General features: G+C 57.9%; 1 protein-coding gene across 1 annotated transcript in view; it reads left to right on the forward strand.

The window, feature by feature from the left end:
* The window catches only part of CACNA1A (calcium voltage-gated channel subunit alpha1 A), a 252,419-nt gene extending 242,805 nt beyond the window's left edge, over positions 1-9,614 (forward strand). The window contains exon 51 of the mRNA XM_089774768.1: positions 7,186-9,614. Coding sequence (XP_089630894.1) covers positions 7,186-7,788 — 603 coding nt within the window. The 3' untranslated portion in view covers positions 7,789-9,614. The remainder of the gene's footprint in view (positions 1-7,185) is intronic.
* Positions 9,615-10,195: the final 581 nt, after the last annotated feature.

The raw sequence follows: 10,195 nt of genomic DNA on the forward strand, positions 1-10,195 counted from the left end.
CGGGTACGTCCATGGCACACGCCCTCGGCGCGCCAGATATATACACGGCACACGGGTACGTCCATGGCACACGCCCTCGGCGCGCCAGATATATACACGGCACACGGGTACGTCCATGGCACACGCCCTCGGCGCGCCAGATATATACACGGCACACGGGTACGTCCATGGCACACGCCCTCGGCGCGCCAGATATATACACGGCACACGGGTACGTCCATGGCACACGCCCTCGGCGCGCCAGATATATACACGGCACACGGGTACGTCCATGGCACACGCCCTCGGCGCGCCAGATATATACACGGCACACGGGTACGTCCATGGCACACGCCCTCGGCGCGCCAGATATATACACGGCACACGGGTACGTCCATGGCACACGCCCTCGGCGCGCCAGATATATACACGGCACACGGGTACGTGCATGGCACACGCCCTCGGCGCGCCAGATATATACACGGCACACGGGTACGTGCATGGCACACGCCCTCGGCGCGCCAGATATATACACGGCACACGGGTACGTCCATGGCACACGCCCTCGGCGCGCCAGATATATACACGGCACACGGGTACGTCCATGGCACACGCCCTCGGCGCGCCAGATATATACACGGCACACGGGTACGTCCATGGCACACGCCCTCGGCGCGCCAGGTATATACACGGCACACGGGTACGTCCATGGCACACGCCCTCGGCGCGCCAGATATATACACGGCACACGGGTACGTCCATGGCACACGCCCTCGGCGCGCCAGGTATATACACGGCACACGGGTACGTCCATGGCACACGCCCTCGGCGCGCCAGGTATATACACGGCACACGGGTACGTCCATGGCACACGCCCTCGGCGCGCCAGATATATACACGGCACACGGGTACGTGCATGGCACACGCCCTCGGCGCGCCAGATATATACACGGCACACGGGTACGTGCATGGCACACGCCCTCGGCGCGCCAGATATATACACGGCACACGGGTACGTGCATGGCACACGCCCTCGGCGCGCCAGATATATACACGGCACACGGGTACGTGCATGGCACGTACCTTCGGCGCGCCAGATATATACACGGCACACGGGTACGTCCATGGCACACGCCCTCGGCACGCCAGATATATACACGGCACACGGGTACGTGCATGGCACCTACCCTCGGCACGCCAGATATATACACGGCACACGGGTACGTGCATGGCACCTACCCTCGGCACGCCAGATATATACACAGCACACGGGTACGTGCATGGCACCTACCCTCGGCACGCCAGATATATACACGGCACACGGGTATGTGCATGGCACACGCCCTCGGCGCGCCAGATATATACATGGCACACGGGTACGTCCATGGCACACGCCCTCAGCACGCCAGATATATACATGGCACAAGGGTACATGCATGGCACGTGCCCTGAGAGCTCCAGATATATTCATGGCACATGGGTATCGTAGTTTCAAGACGTAAAAGAATAAACCTCATTCCGCGAGGCATAACGGGGGGGCCGACAAGGGCTTCCCTTGTCGACTGCGGAGCGTCCAGGCTGCCCCGCTGCGCCGCCAAACAGCTGATCAGCACGGTGCGGCGGCCATTCTGATGTAAATGAAGCAGCGATTATTTAAATCGCCGTTTCATTTCCCTATGTCTAGAAACCTCACCTGCATGGCTCTGTCGACGGAGCCACGTAGTCTAGGCATACCCTTGGTGTTCACACCTCCACATCAGGGCCTCACCGTCCCTGACTGAATTAACCTCGTTATTGCTGCATATTTATACCTGCCTCTGGACATTTCCACTAATGCATCTGACGGAGTGGGTCTTTGCCCACGAAACCTTATGCACCAATCCATCTGTTAGTCTATAAGGTGCCACAGGAGGCCTTGTTGCTTTTCCAGATATATTCATGGCACACGGGTACATGCATGGCACAAGCCCATGGAGCTCCAGGTACATGCATAGCACATGCCCACCAAGCTCCAGGGACATGAGTGGCACATGCCCACAGAGTTCAAGATACATGCATGGCACATGCCCATGGAACCCAAAGTATATGCACAGCACATGCACCAGAGCTCCAGGAACATGCATAGCACACACCCATGGTGCTCTAGGTCCATGCATGGCACACACAGAGGTATGGACACAGACGTCACACGCAGAGACACGCATGGCACATGCCTAGAGATGGGCACTTGTGTGATACAAGCGCACAGGTACACACGTGGCACACGGGCAGCACACCTGCGCCCACAGGCCTGGCATATATGTACCAACGGGCACGCACATAGCACACAGGCCTCGTGTCGACAGCCTTCCCCAGAGCGAGAGCCACATGCCGAGCGCACAAATGATTGGCCATGCGGGGCACATGCGGGGCAGACTCATGACACACGTGGGGAGGGGACTGGCACAGCGTGGGGCACGCGAACACAGGCACAAGCCCAGGCCATGTGCACGTGGCTGTGGAACCGCACCGGGCTGGGGCCGTTAGTACAGGCACAAACCCAGCCCATGGACAGTTCAGCTGCATGGCGTTCACTGTGCTGAGAGCGAACCCAGGGGCCCAAGCCCTGTCTAGTCCCTGTGCCCCAGTCATAGCAGCTGCCGTGGGGCAGGGAGAGCAGACCCTGGGCCCCTTGATGGATCAGGGGAATCCCCCGGGTACGTGCAGAGACGCAGCGACCATCAGGGCTAGCCAGAGGGAGCCAGTTCCTGCCCTTCCCTGGGGACTCGCATGTGAACCACTGCCCCCTGCTGAACGGTTGGAGCAGCTGAGTTGTGTGTCACAGTCTCTATACAGCAGAGGGGAAGTCTCCTTTTGGAGTCTGGCTTTTGGATCGGGAGGGCCCATGCTTTGAGCCCTACAGCTGAGAAATCTGGAACAACCGCAGCGGAAATCCTGGATCTGCTGCAACTGCGGCACATCCGCCCCCCGCCCCTGGTCACTCGGAGCTCTGCTCACCCCTGGACCGTCACAAGGGAGCTTCACCTCCACCCTCCTAAGGGAGGCTGCAGTGATGGGGCAGAGCCTGGTGTCCGGGCGGGGCGGGGGCAGGCTGGCCCGTGGCTTTCCTCCCCCATCTCCCCATCCCCGGGGATCCTCTCTAGAGACACCCCCAGAGGTCTCCCCTGTGGCCATTGGTGGGGCCGTGAGCACCTGCCGGGCGGTGGAGACCCCAGCGGAGCGAAATGGGTCTGAGTCCATCCCGGTCACAGTGCGAACGCGCCTGGTCTGAGGCAGCAGCCGAGGTTCTTGCTGGAGAGACCTTCCTGCCTGCTTCCCAGGGTGAGAACCAGCCGGGGATCAAATCTAGAAAGAACCAGAAGGCCTCTGAGCCAGGCTGGAGGGGCCAGTGGCCTCCCAGAAGCTCAGATGTTACCGCAGGACCTGTGGGGTTCTTGGGCGACCACGCGCCGACCTGGGACGAGCCACCGAGGGCTCCCCACAGATCCGTCCCCATCGCTCTGGTCACAGCACCCGCGTGAGCCTGTGTTTGCCCCTTGCCAGCGCCCAGCCCCCTCCCCCCCGAGCGGGCTTTCCGGGCTGCCTCCCTGCTCCCCGCAGTTACCCCACAACGCTCAGCAGGCAAGAGCCCCTCTCCCCACCCTGTAGGGCCGGTGGCCACCCAGGCCTGAGCCAGCGGGAGCGCTAGGACGCCCGCTGATTGCTGAGGCTGGAGAGGGAGCTGGAGCGGATCCCAGCGGGAGATGGTGGAGCAGCGGGGCGCTGGTGGCTGGAGTGGCGCTGCCTCACGCTCTCCCAGAGGGATTCCGAGGGGCCTGAGCACACGCCGCATGGATGGTCTGGCCCCAGCGCCCCAGGGCTGGCAGGATCCGCCCGTGCCCTGCCAGGTCAGTCTAGGAGTGACGCACGCAGGGCGACTCAGCGGCCCTCCTGCAGCCTTTCTGTGCAGCCAGTCTCGGCACTTGGCCTTGCAGCTGCCCGTTGGCGAACCGTTCCCAGAGCGTCGTGAGGGGAGGGTCCGCAGGGCTCAGCTCAGGCACCGGGTCTGTTCACCAGCGATATCGGCACAGAGCGCGCGTCGTACGTTTGCAGGGGGCGGCGAGGGCTTTGGACGGTGGGTCAGTTCAGAAGGATCTGGACACACCAGAGCAATGGTCTGAGGCCAACAGGATGACGTTTATTACAGACAAATGCAAAGTGCTCCTCTTAGGGAGGAACAATCCATGGGAACAGCATGGGAAGTGACTGCCTAGGAAGGAGCCCTGCAGAAAGGGATCTAGGGGTCAGAGAGGACCACAAGCTACATACGAGTCAACAGTGGGACGATGTTGCAAAACAAGCAAACCTGATTCTGGGCTGCATGAACAGGAGTGTTGTGAGCAAGACACGAGGAGTCGTTCTCCGGCTCTACTCTGCGCTGACTAGGCCTCAGCTGGAGGGTTGGGTCCAGTTCTTGGTGCTGCATTGCAGGAAAGATGCGGAGAAATTGGAGAGGGTCCAGAGAAGAGCAACAAGAATGATTAAGGTCTAGAGAACATGGCCTATGGAGGGAAAGCTGAAGGAACTGGGTTGGTTTAGTTTGGAAAGGAGAGGACTGAGAGGAGACGTGATAGTGGTTTTCAAGTACCTAAAAGGATGTTAGAGAATCACCAACTGAAATGAACAGGCAGCAGGTTTAAAACAAAGCAAAGGAAGTTTTTCTTCACCCAACGCACAGTCAACCTATGGAACTCCTTGCTAGAGGACATTGTGAAGACTAGGACTTTAACAGGACCTGGGGATTAAAGTGGATGAGAAGCTGGATATAAGTCAACAGTGTGTCTTGGTAGCTAATGGCATATTAGGGGCATTAGGAGGAGCATTGCCAGCAGTTCCGGAGATGTGATTATTCCCCTTTATTCAGCTCTGGTGAAGCCACATCTGGAGTATTGTGTCCAGTTCTGCCCCCCCCCCCCCCTACAGAAAGGATGTGGACGCACTGGAGAGGGTCCAGCAGAGGGCGACCAAAATGATTCGGGGGCTGGAGAGCGTGACCTATGAGAGGCTGAGGGATTTGGGCTTCTTTAGTCTGCAGAAGAGCAGAGCGAGGGGGGATTTGAGAGCAGCCGTCAGCTCCCTGAAGGGGGGTTCCAAAGAGGCTGGAGAGAGGCAGTGGGGGCAGGTGGCAGAAAAGGAGCAATGGGCTCAAATTGTGGTGGGGGAGGTCCAGGTTGGATATTAGGAAAAAGGATTTCCCTAGGAGGGCGGGAAGCGCTGGGCTGGGTTCCCTAGGGAGGGGGTGGAATCTCCATCCCTCGAGGTGTTTAAGTCTCGGCTTGACACAGCCCTGGCTGGGAGGATGGAGTTGGGGTGGGTCCTGCCTTGGGCAGGGGCTGGACTCGGTGACTCCCGAGGTCTCTGCCTGTCCTAGGATGCTATGAACAGGGTTCAGAACAGAGCTGGCTAGATTCCTGGCAGTTGGGTCCGTCAATGGCTGCCAGCCAGGCTGGGGAGGGATGGGGTCCCTGGCCTCTGTGTCACTGGAAACACATGACGGGAGGGATCCCGTGAGGATTCCCTGGTCTGTTCCCTCCCTCTGGGCACCTGGCGCTGGCTGCTGTGGGCAGACAGGACACTGGGCCAGATGGACCTTTGGTCTGACCCCGTCTGGCCGCTCTGATGTTCTTATGTGCAAGGAGGAGAGAGAAAAATTGTTCTTGGCCTCTGAGGACAGGACAAGCAGCAAGGGGCTTAAACTGCAGCAAGGGAGCTTCAGGTTGGACATTAGGAAAAACTTCCTGCCTGTCCGGGTGGTGAAACACTGGAATGAATTGCCTGGGGGTTGTGGAATCTCCCTCCTTGGAGATGTCACAGAGCAGGTTGGACAGACCCTGCTGGGGACGGTCTAGACGGTTCTGGGTCCTGCCGCGAGGGCAGGGGACGGGACTCGATGCCTCCCGAGGTCTCATCCGGTTCCTGTGTTCCATGGCTCTAGTCTAAGAGCATCCACACATAGGCCATGTCTGTACACACGCGTCACCCCCCCAGCTGCTCCTCCTGTCGGCGTGAAAGGCCATCTCCGGGAGCGGTGGGCCTGGTGGCCAGTCTGCGGGCACTTGTGTCACTCGGCGGCAGGACACCCACCCCGTGCAGCGCACGGCACGGGCTGTGATGCCGACAGCCGCAGAGCCCGAGGGGGAAGGTGTGTGAAGGGTAACGGCCCCTCTGCTTCAGGGCGTGAGCCAGTCCCTGACTGGCCTGGAAAGGGCTTTCTCCTGGGGTAGGCCATGCCGTCATCCTGCACCCTGGGGCTTCCATGGGATCGGCTGCTCATGGCCGTGCCGGGGGAAAAGGCGGGAGAGGGGCCCCTGGGTCCCTCCCCCTACAGGATTATAAATAGCAGGGCACCGATTGTGGGTTGGGAACCGCGCTGCCCGGCAGGTGAGTCACCCCGTCCTCCGGGCCGTCACCCAGCCAGCCAGACACCTGCAGCCAGCGGCTCGAGGCTGCAGCCCACACCGGCTCGTCCAGTGAGGTCAGCTCTGTTCCAAACTTCTCCAGCCCCAGTGCTCTCCCCTCATCTTTCCTTGCTGGACCCCCCCTCTCTCCTCCAGTTTCCCCTTCTCCCACCGTCCCTCACCCCCTTCTTTTTCTCAACTCCAGCTGTTGCTTTTCTTTTGAGTTCCTTTTGGAATCACCTTTGGTAACGCACAGTATAATTCATGCCCAACAGGCCCTGCTGGTGTGTTTTGTTTTCTTTCTTTCTTTCTTTCTTTCTTTCTTTCTTTCTTTCTTTCTTTCTTTCTTTCTTTCTTTCTTTCTTTCTTTCTTTCTTTCTTTCTTAGCGTGTGAGCAATTTTTAGAAGTTTTTTGCTGCTTTTTTAAAACCCCAAAACTTACAAAAACTCCATTTCTCATTTCTCTTCTCACTTTTTTCCCCCCTTCTTTCGTTTGTTTTTTCTTTTGGTTTGTTTTCTTCTCCTCCGTTGGTTTCTCGATGCCCCTCTTCCCGTCCTCCCTTCCGTGGCTGTTGCTTTTTCTCCTCCCCTCCCTCCATTATTTCCCCTTCTTTGGTTCCTTCACCTGCCAACACCCCCGCCTTCTTTTCACCTCCTCTGTGTGTCACCTTCCCTGCCCCTCTCAACTCCCCTGCCCTTTCTGTCTCTTCTTGGTTAATTTTCCTTGTATATTTTCTTTTTGATTTCCTTTGTTTCAATTTTCGTGTAGGGTAGTAGTTCTGTAAGTGGCAGTCCGGTCCTCTCAACATCCGGCACCAGTACTCCGAGGCGAGGACGCCGCCAGCTCCCACAGACCCCTTCTACGCCCCGGCCACACGTGTCCTATTCCCCCGTGGTCCGTAAGGTCATCAGTACAGGCCCCCCGCCGCAGCAGTACCCCGCGCCGAGACGCTACCCCTCACTTCCTGCTGAGCCCCTGGCGGCGGAGCGGCCCGGCCGATCGCCTGCCGTGGAGAGACACACAGTGCCGCCACGGAACGATTCGCCCCGAGCCTACCGCCACGCCAGCAGCCGGTGGTCAGCGCCCCACGTCTCCGAGCCTCACCCGGGACCCCGGCATGGCGGCAGTGGTTATTACCGGAGCCCGGATTACCCCGTGCCCCCCAGCGAGGAAACCTTCTATGAGACCACACACGTCAGCAGCTCAGGGCGTTCGCCCAGGACTTCCCGGGCGGGTGGTGGCGCTTCACCCTCCAGGCCTGGGCGGCGACTTCCTAACGGATATTACGACTCCCATGGAGCAGCCCGGCCACGCTCCTGTCAAGGACTGCATGAACCCTCGAGCGAAACTGACGAAGATGACTGCTGCTAACCTGGAAGCGGTTTGACACGCACGCACACTCGCCACACACACACACATGCTGGAGAGAGACGACATTGCCAGACTGGGGGTGGGGGAAGGAAAAGCACACAGAAATCACACCAATCCGCCCGACGGGGGGAGAGGGCATCTGGAGAGAGACCGAGCGCTCGCATCGCAGAGAAGGGAGTGACTGTGGTTGGAGGGGCTTTCTCGGGGTGGGGGAGCGGGTTTTGGGGTGGGGGAGGACAGGGACCGAAGGGATCTACGGACCAGAGCATGTTTATCTTTTACAGATCAAGTTGTGTGTGGTGGTTCGGGGGGGACGTGGGAGGAGGGGGGGAACCAACCAGTTCAGAATCTAAAGAAGATTAAAAAAGCACCAGGGGAAGGGACTCCAGTGAGTCCAAGAGGCCTCGGGGAGCTGGTCCAACATACAGCAGCCGCCTGTGGCTCTGAGACACGCCCGGTTTCCTTGGGTGCTTGGCATGGCTGGGTGGGGTGCTGGGATGTGACTCTCCACCCTCACTCAAGAAGTTTTGACAAAAATTCCACGCCAAAAACAACAGCAACGAATCTTGACAAAAGTCAGTAAAAAGGAGGGGGGGAGAGACAAAAGTATTTTTTTCTGAATGTCTATTGATGAGTTTTATCATCTCAACTTACCTGGTTCACTTCAAAACAAGTTTGTGGCCTGCCATTTTGAAGGACACGCACGTGCACAACCCCGACACACACACACACACACACACACACACACACACACAAAGGAGTGCTTGCTGGTTATACCAAACCCTAATTATTACTGCCTGCGGAAATAAATAAACAGAAAACCCACAAACACAAAAAAAAAGAGAGAGAGAGAGAAGGAAATAAAACTAAACAGAAGGGGAAAAAAGACAAAAATAGTAATTTGGGGAGGAAGCATTTTTCTTCCGACATTTTGGTCCTGCTTGAAACTAACAAAACCGAAAACAGGTCAAAAGAAAAAAAAAAGTCCTTTGCTTCTTTTCCTTTTTCCTACTTTGTTTGAGAAAAAAAAATTAAAAGAAAAAAAAACTGTGGGATTGGGACTGTGGAATATTGCATGAGAAAACTAACAAAAAAAGCGTTAAAAGAAACAAATGAGAAAAAAGACAAAAAACCCTAAAAAAATTAAAAAAGGAATTTTTGATTGAAATGTTCTTGGTGTGAAATGCTCTGAGAGTTTGCTCTTTCCCCAGACAGCCCAGGGAGGCGGCTCTTCCTGCCCCCCCAGGAAAGGTCCAGCAATGGGGGTGTCCCCCCACCTCAGGCTCACAGAAAACGGCTCCCTCTGTGAGAGCAAAGGAAACCTTGAAAATGTGGCCCCTGGTGTGCACCTGAGCACGCTGCCAGCCTGAACACGGCCCCAGCCCAGCCCTGAGCAGGGTTGAGCAGGCTCCCACTGGCACAACCGACACAATCCGTCCTGTTTGGGTCGCAGGGCCCCACGTGCCGGGTTCTGTACGTTAGTTACTGTGCTAGGGTGGAGTCCAAGCACCCCAGCCATGGCCCGGGTGCCGCTGTGCTCATCTGTGAGCAAACAGCCATCCCTGGGTGCAGGCTGCCCTGGGCCACTTGCAGCCGTCCTCAGTGGCCAGTCGTTTGGCCAAGGCCTACAGCAGATGTGGGGCTCCCTGCCGCCTGCAGGGCTCAGCGACCGGAGGCTTGGGACCAGCTGCCTAAAGGACACCAGGTACCTGGTGGGCCAGGGGACAGCGCTCCGGGCAGGACCTCTTGAAGTAGAACAAATGGGAGAAGCTGGACAGAATCCTCCTATGGATGCTCATGAGCCATCCAACCCATCTGCCATTCGTCCTGTAGGGAATTATCCACCCAGCTCCATCCCCCCTGCAGATCCATCCACCTTCTCCATCCACCCTGCAGATCCATCCGCCTTCTCCATCCCCCCTGCAGATCCATCTGCCTTCTCCATCCCCCCTGCAGATCCATCCGCCTTCTCCATCCCCCCTGCAGATCCATCCGCCTTCTCCATCCACCCTGCAGATCCATCCGCCTTCTCCATCCCCCCTGCAGATCCATCTGCCTTCTCCATCCCCCCTGCAGATCCATCCGCCTTCTCCATCCCCCCTGCAGATCCATCCGCCTTCTCCATCCACCCTGCAGATCCATCCGCCTTCTCCATCCCCCCTGCAGATCCATCTGCCTTCTCCATCCGCCTTCTCCATCCCCCCTGCAGATCCATCCACCTTCTCCATCCACCCTGCAGATCCATCCGCCTTCTCCATCCCCCCTGCAGATCCATCCGCCTTCTCCATCCCCCCTGCAGATCCATCCGCCTTCTCCATCCCCCCTGCAGATCCATCCGCCTTCTCCATCCACCCTGCAGATCCATCCGCCTTCTCCATCCCCCCTGCAGATCCATCTGCCTTCTCCA

Source organism: Pelodiscus sinensis, chromosome 31 (genome assembly GCF_052426305.1).
Source record: "Pelodiscus sinensis isolate ZL-2025 chromosome 31, ASM5242630v1, whole genome shotgun sequence".
NCBI lineage: Eukaryota > Metazoa > Chordata > Testudines > Trionychidae > Pelodiscus > Pelodiscus sinensis.